Raw genomic sequence first — 18,020 nt, forward strand, 5'->3', positions numbered from 1 at the left:
TCATAGTGGAGGTCTGATTGTCTGTCAGCTTCTTTATGCACCTCTGCCCTGCAACTATGTTGCACACCTGTAGGGAGTCAGCATGACAAGTTACACAAGTACACAACCAAAGGGAGTGAAAACCTCCTCCTCATGATCTGGCCTATCTATCCTATTTAACGCTTGACTAACTAACTGACTACATGAGCTCTCTGGCTAAGCTTAACAAAGGGAAATCTCACATGGAGGTGAATTGGAACAGAAAGACAGGGTTGTGGTCTGCTCATGTTAAGTCAAACTTCTACAGGGATGATACGGACAAAAATAAATTGGAGGTCAACCGTTCTGCTGTCTAAGAACTATATTGCATGATATTTCTCATTGAATGATTCAAATTTCTTTCAAGTGAAGGGAATGTATGGGCGAACAGATGGGTCAACTTACCTCAAGAGGAAGGTATGTGTGCTTCTGCTCCTGCCCCACCTGTAGGCATGGCAGGTGAGGATACCTCAGCACCAGTTTGTACTTGTCTTTGAAGTACTGAGCTACAGTGCATTCAATGGTCTGGCCATTCTCCTGCTGCAGAGGGAATCTGTTACCCCCAAAAAAGAGAACAGATTCAGAAAACACTTAGCACAGACTACCGTCTACAGGGACTGCTTGACAAAAATCAACAAAAGGCATCCATTCAACACTACACTCAGCCAAAAGTGCTATTCAGGCTGAAAGCCAGCAGTTAAAGGCTTGTGTATGCCAACAGAGAAATGGAGGGATTGGCCTCTTACGTCTGATGGCTGGCGGGTCTTCTTGTCACATTGCACACCCTGTACTTCCTCTTCATCTGTCCACAGTGAGTGATCTCAACCTTCAGGCCTGCGGTAGTAAGGAACAGTGCAATCAGCACAGCAGCATTTGCCAGCAGAGGTCCACAAAAACACTGACATGCTCAGAAATGACAACTTGCATAACAATGAAATAAAATCCTAGCGCAACATGGATGGTATGTGATAATAGTAGGGGCGGTGAAGGAAGAAAATAAAAACGGCAGTTCATCCAAAGCATCACAAAGTCATCTGTCGTCACAAGATGTGCCTTCAGGTAACCCTGACCTGTACCATCTGGGTAACTAAGCATACGCCTCACCTTTGATTTCCTTAGTAAACTTTACTCTCTGGGAGTCGGTTAAGGGCTTCTGTTGTTCTTCAATGCTTTTGAAATCCAAAACTTCACACATGAACTCAATCACAGGCTGGGCTTTGTAGAAAGCAGTGGCCGACACTGAAAAATACAATTCAGAAACATCATAATTAGGCACACACAAAGCACTTGCAAGTTCACAAACACACACACTGAGGACAGAAGAGTTTGTGGTGTTACTGTTGTATTATAAATAAATATACAACAATTAGCCTAATTTAGCTGTAATAATTCTGCTTTAATTACTTTGCATGCTGCTTATACACTCTTATATTCCATAAATATAATAAAATTACACTACAATCAAACTAAATATCACTATACATTCTTTATCACAGTTATTATATTCCAACCCACCATCAATATTCAGCATCATTTTCCACAAGGAGGGTCTGACGGACTGGTGGAAGCCAAACCAGACCTCTCTCCCACCACCCAGGGGGTTGGAGCAGCCCTCTGAGGAGGTGAAGAAGGAGCGTCCGACGGGGGTATAACTACAGCAGAGGGGTGGGAGGGGGAGGGGAGGAAACAGAGGAGTCCATTCAAATGATCCACACACTTTATAGTATAGTATAATATATCCCGTGAGGGAAATTTGGTCTCTGCATTTATCCCAATCTGTGAATTAGTGAAACACACTCAGCAGCACACAGTGAACACACAGTGAGGTGAAGCACACACTAATCCCGGCACAGTGAGCTGCCTGCATCAACAGGGAGCAGTGAGGGGTTAGGTGCCTTGCTCAAGGGCACTTCAGCCATGGCCTACTGGTCGGGGTTTGAACCAGCAACCCTCCTGTTCCAAGTCCGAAGCGCTAACCAGTAGGCCACGGCTGCCCCTACTTCCAGAGTATTGCTGAAATATCCATTCATGTGATTTGTTTACGAGTACATATACAGTGTATATTTTGGCCTAATTGGCCAAAGATTCTTATAACGGTGTCTGCCCCTTCTGACACTTGACTGATGATTCATTCAAATGTGGCAACAACAAATGCAGACAATCATCAGGCAGTGGCATCAACTAGGGGGCAGCAGCAAAGACCGCCCCACCAGTATGAATACTTGATTTCTGGCCCTGCCAGCTTCACGTCAGCCTTGGGAGGTCACTCTCTGATCTGCTGGCACTACCTCAACCAAAGACAGTGAAGGCAGGGTGTCTAGAGTAGACAAACGCACACACACACACAATTTTACTCACTTCATTGAGGGCAAATGCCTCATGACCACATCCAAGGCCTGGATAGTCTCGAAAGGGATACTTGGCAGGCGTCCAGACAGTGCTTCGTGGAGGGCTTGCAAGCTGACACACGACACCCACTTAATGGCCACCTTGAAGCTCCTGTCCTTCCCCTCCCCAGGGATGGTCACCTCGAGCTCCACCTGTGCAGGCGGATTCCCACATCAGTCAGTACACTTCAGAGCACAATACTCTGGCGTCCTTACCAAACTTATGTAGCTCAGAATAACACCACCAGTTGTTGTAATACAATACAGTGTAAATGACTAATGCTGACTGCTTCAACCTCAAGCATTAGATGAGTGTAGGGCTGGGCAATATGGCAGAAAAATGAAGAAATCTTTTTTTTTGTGCTGTGGATGATTCTAATTTTTAAACAAACGTTTCCCTCTCTCTACCACAACTCAAATTTAGATGTGATGTGGATGATTCTAAGTGTTAAACAAATATTTCCCTGTCTCCCACAATTCAAAATAAAACATGATTTAAACATTCTAAATCCCTTCAATCTCCTTTTTTAATACTATTGGCTAGACATCTCCAGTAACCAGGGGCCGTATTCACAAAGCCTTTTATCTTACCACTAGGAGTACTCCTAAATCGCACTAAAATATTTTAGCTAGGAGTTTTCTCTTAAAAGTTATTCACAAAGCCTTTCAGACCTACTCTTAGTAAGGAAAAATGACAACTCTTAAACTAAGAGTGAGTCTTCGTTGCTATGGATGACGTCATTACTCATGCACGAGCTTGACTGAAGTGACCACCTTGATTGGCTGATGATTGTAACGCGGGAATGATTCCAAACACCTCCCTTATGATGAGTGACAGGTGACAGGTCTGAGAATGCGTGCGCTACACAAGTAGTGCGAAGGACGGAAGATGATTAATTACTGAATAAAAAGGCCTAGCCTAAATGAATAAAGAGTAAGGCAAAACAAATAGCCTAGTAGCCTAATGAAACATAGGCCTACGGATTGATGCAGTATCATTGCAACATTATTAAATTAATCCGTCACAATATGCCTATGTTTGCAAAGAGAACATTTTAATTTGATTCACAATGAAACGTTACATTTAATTTACATGTTGACAATGAGTCGTTTGGGTCATTGTTGGTGGCGTTATTGCATCCCTTTTATGCCTACAATGCAAAATTGTTCCCTCACATTGAAGCTCCTGTTGTCAAGATACACATTTCAAAACATCGCGACGTGAAATGCATAAAAAGCTGTTTGTGAATAGGTCTTAGTGAGTTGGGAGTCCTCTTGACTTCTTTTAAGCTGTCCTAGACTCAGGTGCTACTTTTAGGTCTAAAATGCTTCGTGAATTACTTTTAGTGAAACAAATTAGGAGTCCTAAAGTTAGGAGTGACACGCCCATTATTTTTAGGAGTTGCTCCTAAATTCGCCACTTAGGAGCTACTTTTAACCTTAAAATTCTTTGGGAATACGGCCCCAGAGCTGTATGTCTCATATTGGTCATATTGGCCCTTGACAAATATTATATAGGCTACACATTTTAGTATTTACAACAAGCAATAAAAAAAGTCTGTAGATGGTAATGCCATTCTGACTACAGTGTAACACGTAACATGAAGGAGGTTTTGTTGCGATTCATTTGACCGTTGACTTTGTTCTTTAAAAATGGCCTATGAACTATTAATAAGACTAAGTCATTCATAGACAGAGAAAAGGGCCCATCAGGATAACATGCAAAACAGCACCGAGGGCGTAAATCTGCATCAATCCTTAATTACCCATTTTGCCATGTTGCTTAAGTCACCTCCAAAGTTTAATTGGTTCTTGGCTCATTACTTAGCTCAGAGCCTACACCGCCGTTGTTGTGAGCATTTGCATTTGTATGCATGGTGCTTCTTGCTACGCAATTCATCACCAAAACAGTATAGTTGGACAAACAAAGCATCTTGTATGACAAGTGCTGGTGCTTGACTGACAGCTGAAGAAGCACTTCTAACCTCGATTTCGTGATTTAGACTTTTTTTCACATATTTGCAAACCATACACTCAAATTATTCCAATATATATCGCCCAGCCCTAGATGAGAGCGAAACAGACTTACTTTGTCCCTCCCTATGGGCAATGGCATAGCTGTGTAGAGGTTCTTTCTCCCATCATAGACAGGCTTCCGATCTCCGAAGATCTGTGTTTTAAAGTGCTGCACCATGTGCGCCACAATTTCACTACACAGAGAAAAAAAAACAAAACAAAAAAAAAAAAAACAATAATTAACTTGGCAGAAAATATTTGAACAGTAACAATCCAAATGAGGCGCTTCTCACAAGTAGACCATACCGATTGACTCTTCTAGGGCATTTCTCAGGCTTGATGTCGATGTCGTAATGGTACACCTCCAGTTTGGGAATCTCCATCTCGAAGAAGTTGGCCTGCAGCTTGATCGGTCGGCCCATGGTGCCGAAATCCGGCCGCGGAGGGGGTTTGAATACATACTCTGGAGGTGGAGGGGGGGGAGGAGAGGAATCTGGAGGACCAAACAAAAACACACGTTTACTGAACACGTCCACTCAGGATCTGGCAAATGACAGGTGGCCAACAAAAACTCCTGAAGGCCTACCTAAAATATCAGGTGATTTTATGGAAGAAAAGATGACAAACTAGACAGAGCAGAAGCAAACATACTTAATACTTGCACCAACATTAAGTTAATTTAGGCTCTTTCTATTATTTTATATGCCTGCGTTTGTGTGATTAAAACTCCTTCTGAGGAACACCCTAAATTAGCTCAACTCTAACCTACAGTAACACACACACAGAACTCTGACCATCTAACAAAACAAAGGGACAACTTTCAAAACGTTCCTCAAAGCAACAAGTGACACTTTACTATATTTTGCACAATAACATGACAGTCCTATGGTCCTACCTACAGCCTTGAAGATGAACATTCAACAACTTGTGGGATACCATCCTCAACCACAATACCAGTAATAAACTTGATTTGGCCTCAACCCTCTTGGACTGTTGCAATGGACGTCATAAAAGGATGCAACTTAAGTGAGTGAAAAAATTGTCTAACTTCCCATTTCTGATAGCTGGAAGGGAGTTTGTTCTCCTGGGTTGCCAAAGACAAACACATTTCATTAACAGACTCGCTGATCAAGTACCACATACTATGCAGGACTTAACCCTTCCATTTCAAAGCTCTTAGAAAATCTAATGTAACAGTTAAAAATATATTTATTATGGTTCCTTCCCGCATTAACTTATTATTAGACAAATGACCAGGATCAAGATACCAGCTCCCTACTTTAATCCCTAAAACAAAACAGTGAGATGAAGAAAAATATGAAAATGCTAGTCCTAATGCATCATCATTAATGCATTAAAGTAACCAGAACCGTGTAAGCAGACATTGAGGGGAAAACACAGAAAGGACTGCTGACACTCCCGATCTGAACAAACTTTTGTCTAATCCATTTTCCACATATTTTGTGTGAAAGTGATTCATGACCAGACATGAACTGACCAGATATGACATGCTAACCCTACTTAGTTTTCCCTCATTTTTGCCTAGCCCGAAACACAATTAGTCATAAATCAGCTTTTTTGTTTTTTGTTATTGATGGCCTATGGCCCAGGTCGCCAACACAGAAGGATCACAAAAGGAAAACTACATCATCTTTAAAACAGCCAAACACTGATGTACCTCTCCAAAAACCTTTCTGAATCCCAGTTCATCGCATAACAGTCTAAACAAATACAAATCATTTTGCATCACTTCTGGTCGAGTTAGTTACTCAAACATCTCTAGACACTTCAACAAAACTGCAACTATCATTTGGTCGACACCCCGCTACAACTTTGCTAGGATAAATAACACAGCATCTCTCTGAGCAACAGGTGCACAATTCACTTGCTCTCAAAACAGTGCCAAGATCCAGTCCATGCCACATACCACAAATTCCCCCCAAAAGCATAAATGTACAACCACACAGCATGATACGAAAAAATCAGGCCAGGTATGTTTATTTACTGCATACATAGCCCAACATAGAAAGAAAATGAAACAACTTTTTCCATAATGAGGACAAGCCATTAAAGGAAGGCCTTCGAGAGCTCTGAGAGAGCCTCGGCATGCACTGGCTTTAAAGTGACTCCTTGCCCTTATCGGTCACTGACCAGCAACTTGCGAGAAGAGATTCTGAGAAGAACATCAGAGAAGACGCCCTGAGGGCCTTATCGACAAGTTCACCCCAGCAACTTAAAAACCTGGAAATCTAGTTAACTTTTTGCCACGCCTTAAACTAGTCAGGCAACTGAGGACACTATCCCAGGCTTCGTTATAAAACTTGATCAAAGCATTAAATGTAATTTGTGTGCCAAGGCGTCGCATTAGTGGGACACAGCAGTCAGGCTAAATGCAGACTAAGTGCCGTTAACGTTGTCGTTTGTACAAATGAAATGGTCCAAATTACAGTGTACATAATTAGGCGTAAATGGGCACTGGGTCATCCTGCAACAATCACAACATAAAACTCAGGTTAAACCCACAGCAAATCGAAACCCCCCGAACATACGACACCTCTGAATAGTTTTTCATGCAATAAAAGTAAGTTTCTGTCAGATAACATTAAATTCTAATGGCACAATTTGCTATTATGTAGAATCATCTAAAACGTTAACGTTAGCAGGACTGTAACTAAACTTAACAATAATATAGCTAGTCAGTTGGCAATGTTGGCATACAACGAGCCCACACAGGTAGCTAGTGTTGACTTGCTAACTGGCTAATTCCAGAAACGCGTTTCTTCTGTTGCCAAACACTAACGTTAGACTCATTAAAGATTGAGCTTTCTAACAAGCTAGCAAAAGTATCGGGCTAGTTAAGCGAAGATTGCTGATTTTACCTACCCAACATGTTCCTAGTTATTCAATACAAAAATACGAGGGAAAACACAAATCGAACAAATTTGAGGGTATTCCTCTCCTTCCAAGTGTCGAGTTAAAGCTCGTTAGCGTTCACCAGGTATGCAATTTACCGCCTAATGAAAACAGATTAAGTTAGCTAACATGGTAGCTTGCATGGTAAGATTGCTAATGTTAGCACAATGCCTACTAGCCAACCTTAGTGGCAAGAAAAACAACTAGGCCTATATCTTAAATACGGACGACAAGTGCGACAGCAAACCCTTTAAATATTACGTATGATATCATATTGTAAAGGTCGTTAGCATTTACACATACTTCGTGCATTCGTGTTCTACAAGACAATCGTTTCATCGCTAATGTTAGCTAGCGAAATTATGGAAGCAAATGTTTGCTAGCTCGCGAGCTAGCTACTTACCCCCAGCTGCTCCACTCGGATACATTTTGGACGTCCTCCTGCAGCACCGTGTAGTTGCAGTTATTCCACTACAGTTATTAATAGCTATAGGAACACATGCACTGGTAAATAATTACTTTAAAACAGTATGGTCTGGCAGGGACAAAAGGTTTAACACACTAAAATATTCCACGAGAGGCTGTTGATCCCTGCCCCTGTCCCCTGCTAAAATGGCCGGCTGGCAAGAGTTCCTTCAAAATAAAAGGCCCAAAGTGCACGCCTCTGCTGGTCTACCCTGCTGCTGTGCTACATTTTGCTACATTTTGTGCATAATTTGTTGCATTTAAGGCAACATTGTTGCATATATTGTATAGAACTAGTACACACATAATATTACGTACATATTTACATACATTTTGAATGTTCAGAACACAAATGGAAATATGAATGACTAGGGCTATGGAATTATTTTCATGATTGATTAATCTGTTGTTTATTTTCTCAATGATTGATACATTGTTTGGTCTATTAAATGTTAATTAAAGCTACAACATGTTTTACAAAGGCATACAAATAAATCAAACATTCATTCACAAATATACATTCAGTATAGGCCCTATAGAGAGTCATTTTCAAAATAAAATAAAATAATAATTAGATGTGTAAAGCAATACACCACGCATATGGAGAGCCATGAATCAATTAAGGCTTACAGATAAGAATACAATTGTGTAGGCCTAATAAAATTATCAAACTTAAACAAAAGTTTCTTAAACAAAGGCTTTCTTAGAAAAATGTGTTTTGAGGAGTGACTTAAAAGAGGACACTGACTTAGTCAACCTGATTTCCTCTGGTAATTCAAAAGCCTTGGCGCCCTGACACTAAATTACCTGTCCTGTTGTCTAGTCTTGAAGTGGGCTTAAAGAACAGTTAAAAAATGCTACCAGAGGATCTCAATGTAGGCTATGTAAGCAGTGGTGCAGTGGTAAAATGAGTGGTGGGTAAACCATGAATTCTGTGATCATGATAAGGTGAAATGTGCCATGCGTTATTGGATTTTTAAAAAAGGCATTCAGAACATGTTTGATGATGGTGGAGGTTATTGTCCAATGTTTATAATAACACCAGTGGTATTAAAGAGTGTTGATGAGTGTGCATATTGTGAATGTGGAGGATAATGTGATTTTTGAATGTTAAAAGTTGCAATTAGTGAATAAACTCTTTTGAGAGGTGGATACACTCAAATAAGAGGTGGATAAACTCCATCTGAAATTTTAGAGGATAAACTGCATTTACTTGTATTTAGCCTCCACTACAGCCCTGTACGTAAGGCACTAGGTCAGATATAGCTGGGAGAGAGAACATATAGTTTTTTAAGTATTTAGAAGAATCTTGGAATCTATTCTAAAACAAACTGGGAACCAGTGCAACAAAGCTAAATCAGGAGTGATCACAACTCTGGAAGTTCACAATTTCGTCGCCGTTTAAAAAAAAAAAAAAAAGAAAACGGCGACGAAATTGTGAATTTCCAGAGCATGTTACTCCACACTCAGCAATCGACTCCTATACGGACTTTCCCTGAAGATGGCAGCAAAGATGGCAGCAAAGATGGCAACATTTCCGGAAAGGTACTGGCTTGATGAAATTCATTCTGGACTCTCTATCCCACCACATAAAAGACCTCGGATACTTCGGTTTGGCTTTAGGGACCCTCTACTCACTACCACGTAAGTGTAATGTTGTTTGGAACTGTAGAAGAGGTATAAAAAATAGTGTTTTGTAGCGCGAAATGACATGCCACTTCCAGGCTAACGAGTTTTGACTAAAAACGGTAAAATCAAACTTTCTCAAAACACATCCGAATGACATGATTTTGATGTCAACTCAACGTATGTACTCCCAATCATCCGTAAATTGAGTGCATTTTACTCCGGATAATTCCTTTAAGGCCCTCTCTCGACTCAACAATGATCCAACATTGACCATTGGACAAGATGTATGCAAAAACATGTCACATGGCTTAGAATTTAATTCCAGAGTGAAAGCATATTTATTATTGGTTATTTGTTTGCATTTTGTCTGATTTGTCATGGTATTGCTGGTGTCAATGCTATCTGATATAATCCACGTGTTTATAAAAGAGACTTTTTTGCATATATGCAGACAATATTCTGTCCATTATTCAGCAATGTGTCTTAATGTGAGACAGATATACAGATTTTTTCTTTTTCTTTTTCAGATTTTTTACATTCGATTTCATATTTCATACTTTGATCATAAGCGATTTCCATTCCAGTTTTAACATATTAAATCACACATTATGCATATTTTACCTTGTCAGCTTTTGAGGTTAAAGTGCACTAAATTTGAATACTGAAATGCAGTAGTCATCACAGTTTGTCCCTTCAACATTATCGATTATAATTACGATTAACATAATCATTATAGCTACACCAACAGTGTGTCTAAAAATTCTTCAAAGAAACTCCTCAATTTCTTGATGATTTTAAAGTTTGGGGGAAGAAAACATTCAGGGGTGGGTAGAGCAAATTGTGCCATACACCAGTAGGGGGTGCCTCACATTGCAAAACCTTTCTTTGGGTGAAAATAATAACTGTTCACGAGACAAATACTTACATAACAGTCTAGAGGTGCATGTACAGCTACCAACACACACACACACACACACACATACACAGAGATAGAGAAAATGGGCAGTATTTCTGATTCACAATAGTATTTCGTAATTTATTGGGCTGAAGAAAATGTTGTGTTATTGTTGTGTATTTTTGTATATTAAAGATACTGCAAAATACATGATGCATACAGTCTCTGATTGGTGTTGACTTATGCTTGGTAGAGGGAACACAGGGTTTAATTGATAGCATTGATAGCTACTTTTTAAGAAGTGCATCAAGTCAGTCGGTTGAAGTTCAGCGACAGGAAGTAACCCACAGTTCGCAGGACATCAGCACCCTTGTTGTTGAGGAAAGTTCTAGCACTGAGGTAGAAAGAGAGGCCAGTCAGCCAAGGAGAGAGAAGATTAATGGTCAGGCCTTGGGTCAGATGACCAGGCGCAGCAGAAGGTAGAATATGGGAAGATGTTAATAGTAATTTGGTCAGCATCCTGGGTCAGCTCAAGGGGACGGCTGAAAACAAATGAGAGAAAATGGGAGACATTATTTATAGCTATGGTAAGGAAAGATTTGAGATTATTGAGATAAGGGCAAAACAGCAACATGAGGTAGTCAAATCTAGTCGCCAGCAGGAGATAGATAAACTCATCAAGGAGAGGAGGCAGCTTAAGAAGTGGTGGAGAAAAGCTACAGATGATGAGAAGGAAGGTATTGACTGCCTACAGGCAGATGCGAGGGAGCGGTTGGGTCATTCCACGCCAACTCAGCCACCCAGGCAGAGGTGACTCTTTTAGAACCCCATATTTGGACCTCCAAATGACCATGTGGACACTTGATGATCCTAACGGATTTATACCAGATGAAGATACATATTTGTTCTTTCTTTTAATGTTTTAATGTTCTTTTAACAGACGTTAGGGCTTCCAAAAATGGCAAAAGATGAAATGTGAAATTCCAATGTGTCAATTAGAGCCGTTGCACCCGAAATTCAAATGGACGCCACAGGGAAACCGTTTGAGATATTGATATTGACCTGAAACTTCAGATTCCTTTGTTTGGTAACCTAAGGCATATTCACTGCTTTTCAGCAAAATCTGAGGTGTCATGTACATGATACCCCGATATTGACTGTTTTCACATGGAATGACCCGGTTGGCAGTGCTAAGAAGAACTGAAAATATTAGGAAAAATAGGAAGAAGAAATCACAAGGTCGATTAGCATACTAAAGACCCATTTAAATTAGTTAAGTCTTTATTTGTAATGCAGAAGAGTGGTAGTCTTTTGGAACCTAAGCAGAAGCTTGAGGAGTACTTAGAGGGAGTGCACAAAGATAGGGAGAGGTTCAGAGAGATGGTACTTCCCGCTGATATCCCACCTATTGGTGAATTAAGTAGCCAGTGTGTTGATAGTCCACCAAGGTGGAAAGAGGTGCAAGAAGTAATAAAACGTGCAAGGGCCTCTTCAGCTCCAGGACCTAATGGAGTGCCCTACCGGTTGTATAAGAGTGCATCAGATGTTTTAAGATTTCTATGGCAATTAATAAAAGTAGTTTGGAAAAAGCAGAGTATTCCCAAGGCTTGGCGTAGGGCTGGGGGAATATTTATTCTCAAAGAAAAGGACGCAGTGGAGATTAATCCATTTAGGCCAATTAGTCTATACTGAATGTTGAAGGGAAGGTTTTCTTCAGTGTTGTGGCACGGAGACTGACAGGTTACCTTGAAAGGAATAAACTAATTGATACCACTGTGCAAAAAGCTGGAATCCCTGGCTTCTCCGGTTGCTTAGAGCATATCAGCATGATTTGGCACCAAATTCAGTTAGCGAAGCGTGAGAGGAGAAACCTGCACGTTGTGTTCATGGATTTGGATAATGCTTTTGGATCAGTACCACATAATCTGTTGTGGGAGGCCTTTGTTTATTTCAGAATCCCAAGTACCATTAAAAGACTAGTAAAAGCATACTTTCTGGATATTTAACTATGTTTACTACAGCTGATTACACCACAATGTTGCAACAACTCGAGATAGGAATCAGTGCGGGATGTACCATCTCCCCACTTGCTTTTACAATGGCAATGGAGGTCATTATTAGGGCCTCAAAATGGGTAGTGGATGGGGGGGAGAAGTTGCAGAGAAGGCCACGCCTCCCCCCGATTAGGGCATTCATGGACGACATGACAACCTTGACATCAACCATTCCATGCACAGGTTGCTGGATAAGTTAAATAGCAATCTGCAGTGGGCCAGAATGAAGGTGAAGCCAAGTAAGTCTAGGAGTCTCTCAAAGAAGGGAAGGTAATAGACAAGAAGTTTGCTATAAATAAAGAGGTGATTCAAACAGTCCTGGAGAAACCAGTGAAGAGTCTGGGAAGGTGGTATGATGCAAGCCTCAGTGATAAGTCACAGGTTGAAGACTTGAGACAGGACACTAAAACAAAATTGACAAGTCAGGGCTGCCAGGTAAGCTCAAGCTGTGGTGTCTGCAGTTTGGTTTATTGCCTCGGCTAATGTGGCATTGACAGCCAAGGATACAAGGATACAAGGAAGTTTATTGTCACATGCATATAGTCACTGGAAGTAGTGTTGTCACGATACCAAAATTATGACTTCGATATGATACCTGATACCTAAATATCACGATGCTCGATACTGAAACGATACTACGGCGAAATCCTAGATATCTGGAAAAGAAAGGACTCATACCTCCTCCAAGTGTATTGAGTCATTTGTGTTGAATTCGGTGCACTTTTGTAGTGTGCAGGTCAATTCTGGGTTCTAAACTTCCTACATAATTATTATTTTTATAGTCAGTAAAATAGTAGGCCTACTTTGTGTGATTAAGTCCTTTATTTTTTGTTATAGTTCATTTACATTGTGTTGTGTTTTGCCAATAAAGTAGCTTTAAATAGCCAAACTAGGCTAGATCAAGGTCCGTGTTGAAATTACTGCATGCAAATCACTGAATGCTATGCAGAGGGGCCTAATCTTTAGGCCATCTGATGTACAGTATAGGCTTCCCTAGGCCTTCCCGTGTTCATTGGATTTCTTTGGCAGTTGCAAAGGGAAAAATGTAAGGATAGTCTTCTTTGCGCCCAGTGTACAAGTACGACGTTCCAACCACTCAGGTCTTCGTCAGATAGGCCTACACCATTACCTGTTGCAATTGTCTGTGTGCATTCCTACATTAACCTACGTCTATTTCTTTGATAACATGATTTTGCTACCACGTAACAATAACCCGCTATTATTATTAGGACTCAACGCGCTTTGGTGGTATTATATGCTGTGGGCTTTAATTAGCGCATTTCGGGTAGCCTATCCTACATCTGGGCAATACTTATTGAACAAATTGCAGTCTACATGCCATGACAAATATTACCAGTAGTACTGACCGAACATGAAATAGATTGTTTACAGGTTATGGTAATGTTATTCTGGCGTGAACATTGCGCTTTCATCACGTTAGCACCCTATGATTACAGCTCGTTATGTCTCGTCAAAATGATTACAGCTCGTTATGTCTCGTCAAATTCATTGATGAAGGAAGGTTCGCTTTATCCCAGAGAACCATAGGCCTACTCGTTTCACTTCAGAACTACTGTGTGTTGACGTTGGCTGCGCACTCACTCACTAAGAGCTGCCTGCTTGACACGCCCACTTGCCTAGATGCGTGCAAGGAGCAGTGAGAGCAGCAGAGGAGGGAGGGCAGTTCACGCAGACACAGAATGTTAATTTTAATAAAGTATCGATTCTAAAAACGTCGGAAATCGTATCGTTTTTTGTGTGAAGGCATCGTGATACCTTTTTAGTATCGATACACCGTGCAACACTAACTGGAAGTAAGAAATGCAGTGAAATTATGTCTGGTGTTAGCCTATTTGTGCATTTATGGCGGGGGGGGGGAGTAAAAAGTGCAGTAGAAGAGGGGTTTAGTAGATTAAGTGGCAAGGGCTGCATAAGAAAGGTGGGGGAGGATTGGGATTGGGGGGGGCACCAACAAGGAGCACCCAAGAGCAACAGGGGCAAGGAAAACTCCCCTTACCAAGGAAGAAACCTTGGGCAGATCCACGGCTCAAGGGGCTAACCCAACTGCCAGGGGTCTTGGTGTGTGTGTTGGGGGGATGACAAGGAAGATGGGATAGTGTGCTGTGTATGTGGGGAGAGGGCAGTGTGCAATATGTGTGTTGGAGAAGCTTCCTCATGAGACAATGTGCTGTGCATTGTGCCATTGACAGATTATGAAGTTCCTCTGTCAAAGGTATGGAAGCTGGTAGGATCAGATTTATGTTAGGTGCTACAGAATGTACTCCTATCTCCCATGAACATAAGTCAATGGTTTGGTGAGGATGATAAATGCACACTTAAATGTTTATGTGTGGGCAGCCTCCACCATATCCTCAGGGTGCAAGGTCAGTCTCACCCAGGGGCGGTATATGTGGCATCACAACCAAGTATTGAAATGTTTGGCAGCTGCAAATGAGGATAAAAGGAGAGAAGTCAATTCATTAGCAGCTAGTAAAGGGGTTAGGCAAATTAACTTTGTACATCAGGGGGATAAACCTTGTTCCGCGAAGGCCAGGTGTAAAACTGGCCAGTTGGAAAATGGAGCGGGCTGGGAAATTAAGGTTGATCTTGGCCAGCAGATGGCGGTACCTCCACATATAGTGAGTAGTAAATTAAGACCCGATTTACTTCTGTGGTCGGATTCAGAAAAGATAGTTTACTTCATTGAACTTACTGTTCCTTGGGAAGACAGTGGAAGAGGCCAATGAACTGAAGAGAGTGAAATACACTGAAACAGCAGAGGAGGCAGCCAAGCAAGGTTGGAGTGCACGACAGATCTGCTATTGGCTTGCTGGCTGAAATGGGCATTTGTGGACAAAGTCTAAGGCAGGTGGTTAGTAACATGTCCTTGGCAGCAGAACGAACAAGCAAATGGTTGTGGGTAAGGAGAAGTTACCCTTCCTGGGGCGCAAGCTAAGGTAGCTTACTGGCTCGTTTGTTTTGTGTTTGTGACGGACTGTGCTTAGGTCGATGGTGGTTGGTTAGGGTTTTTAGGGTTATGGTTCAGTCCACATCAACGGGACGGACCAACCTAACCAACATAGACCATGCCTAGGTTGGTTAAGAGTATTTGGATATTTTATTGTGGCAATATGGTGGCAACATGGGGCATAAGCTAAGGTAAGCTAACTGGCTCATTTGTTTTGTGTTTGTGTCGGACTGTGCCTAGGTTGATGGTGGTTGGCTAGGGTTTTTATGGTTATGGTTTAGTCCGCATCAATGGGACGGACCAACCTAACCAACCTAGACCAAGCATACACAGTACAATTCTGACGATTTTAGCCCAGAATCAGACAGATCCAATAACTTTCTGAATCTATTCCATCTGATCTGTCATGTAGATTGAGCAGGGTCACGACGGGCATAAAACACAATGTATCAGATACAGTCCAATCTGATTGGATATCTGGTATGTCAGAATTATTTGTCTGTTGTCTTATATTGTTGTCTGTTGTCTTATATAAGGGCTTTCAGATATAACCTCCGGAGAATATGCGAGGTTTGTCAAACGGACGTTCTACCCCTCGGATGATTCAGATATGATGCTAACCTGCGGACCTTATGCTGACCTTGTACGGACCTATGTGTGAACCACATACACGCACATTACAGAATCTCCGTGTGGTTGACGAGTGAGGGATGGGGGCTTGCAGAGTTCGCAAAAAGAGGCTTCTCATGAGTGCCAGATATGACGCGTAGAATATATCGCGCCGCTGTCACAGCTGCTGTTTTTTGTTTATAAAATGTATGCATTATGTAGGCTAAAGAAGAAAAATCTATTCTCAGTAGGCTAATACTTGAAGTAGTCAATGCTGACTTATGACGTTTCCCAATGGAAGCATACTTGAAGCTGACCTACAGTATTTGTATGTGTGCTTCAAATAAACACATTTATCTGTTTTGAACGTTATGTAGCAGAATTACTTGGCTATGTAACCCTAATCTGGTTTGCGTTGGAGAGACAATGCACAAACTTTATGGTACCAGCCAATTCAGTAGGCTAACTGAAGACTTCAAGGCCATTATTTAAACAACAAACAAAATACTAACATAACAGTGAAGTGGTTCGTTTTTTTGTGGTTTATTCTTCCAAAAGCATCCTCTCCCCTATATATGTCTATATTGCATTTACGTAAGGAACTTGGAACAAAGTTGGGTTTTCTTCGTTTTCATTTTCTCTAGGCATTATTCATTCTCAACAATATCGGGCTCAGCAGTGAGGTCATGAGAAGGCTATCAATGAAAACCGACCGTGTTGGCTAACAATTTATTAAATACTCCTGTTATTGTCGTCAACGACGTCGTTGTAGGCTACTGCCTTTTCATGATGATTTGGTCTTTTGAATTCCTTTGGCCTTGTGATGTGGTTGTAGGCTACATCAACGTGTCTCTTGCCATTCCCATCACAAGGCTGTCTGCCCTCATGGACAGTAGCTCCGTGATGTCTGCATCTTTCCAGATCGGAGATTTTCTGGACAGCACTATATGCCACTCCGATCATGACACTGGAATTTATTTATTTATCTACTTATAAGTTAGATTTAAGTGCCCCCACCACATAGACGCACAAAAGAAACGTCAACAAACGTCAACGCCTTTAGGTGTGAATTTTAACCGCATGTTCTACACTTCGTTCAGACACAGCACATTTACATAATGTCCGGAGGAAATACTAGGAGGGGAGCAGTAGAACAACCGGCTAAGTTCGGACTTCCATATGACCGTTTATGTTGTTCAGATATACGGCCCCACCGTTTAACATCCGCAGAACCTCCAGTCTTACACGTATGTCTGAAAGCCCTAATTGTGTAAGCAGTAGAGCATAGGCCTACAGTGTCAGCACATGGATCACGATCCGATTGAAATATGTAGTGTGAGTTACCATGTCGTATACAAGATCAATGCATAGTGTCTGCCTGGCTTAGTGTCTTTGGAACAGTAATCACCTTTTTGTGAGATTTATGGTCCTTTCCATTAGACTTGTATTTTATACATTTATACATTTTATGCTGTAAACTTTGAAATTTCTTTCATTTTGGTTAAAGATGATGATTTGATGATGATGATGATGATGATGATGATAATGATGAGAACAATAATAATAATAATTTTTATAATGTTTTTTCATTTTTATTTATTTTAAGATTTGTTGCCTCATGGCAACATTGTACCATACTGGTAAAAAGCGAAATAATTCCTATTTTTAAGACTTAAAGCTTATTAATATTAATTTAACTTATTAATTTAAAACAGCTATCCTTATGACTTAACACTAACACACAAATATTTACCTGGTTTTCAATGCATTTCAAGACTCATACTTAAAGGAACCGTATGTAAGAAATGTATTTCAATGAATCATAAAATGGCCCTGATATGTCACTAGACATTAAGAAATCATGTTAATTTCAAATACTTATATCACTGACAACAGTAGTCCGGCCAGGATATTGTAATTTAAAAAGTGAAGTTGCAGCCCTCAACTGATGTTGTTGTTGTGTTTTGTCATGTCATGTTGTGTTTTGGCCTGATGCGCCACCCTCCACCTATCTACTAATCACAAAGTCAGTCAGTTTCGGCATCTAGGTTGGCAACCTCGAGTCA

At 40.9% G+C, this 18,020-nt stretch overlaps 1 protein-coding gene across 1 annotated transcript in view; it reads right to left on the minus strand.

Moving 5' to 3' along the window:
• Positions 1–7,936, minus strand: part of ago2 (argonaute RISC catalytic component 2) — a gene marked incomplete in the record, with an annotated part of 12,977 nt that extends 5,041 nt beyond the window's left edge. Inside the window, 9 exon segments of the mRNA XM_048229926.1 lie at positions 1–67; positions 424–571; positions 765–852; positions 1,123–1,257; positions 1,534–1,670; positions 2,377–2,558; positions 4,495–4,615; positions 4,728–4,914; positions 7,738–7,936. Of these exon segments, the coding sequence (XP_048085883.1) occupies positions 1–67; positions 424–571; positions 765–852; positions 1,123–1,257; positions 1,534–1,670; positions 2,377–2,558; positions 4,495–4,615; positions 4,728–4,914; positions 7,738–7,762 (1,090 nt within the window).
• Between the last annotated feature and the right edge of the window lie 10,084 nt (positions 7,937–18,020).

This window comes from Alosa alosa, chromosome 20 (genome assembly GCF_017589495.1).
Source record: "Alosa alosa isolate M-15738 ecotype Scorff River chromosome 20, AALO_Geno_1.1, whole genome shotgun sequence".
In the NCBI taxonomy this organism is placed as follows: Eukaryota; Metazoa; Chordata; class Actinopteri; order Clupeiformes; family Clupeidae; genus Alosa; species Alosa alosa.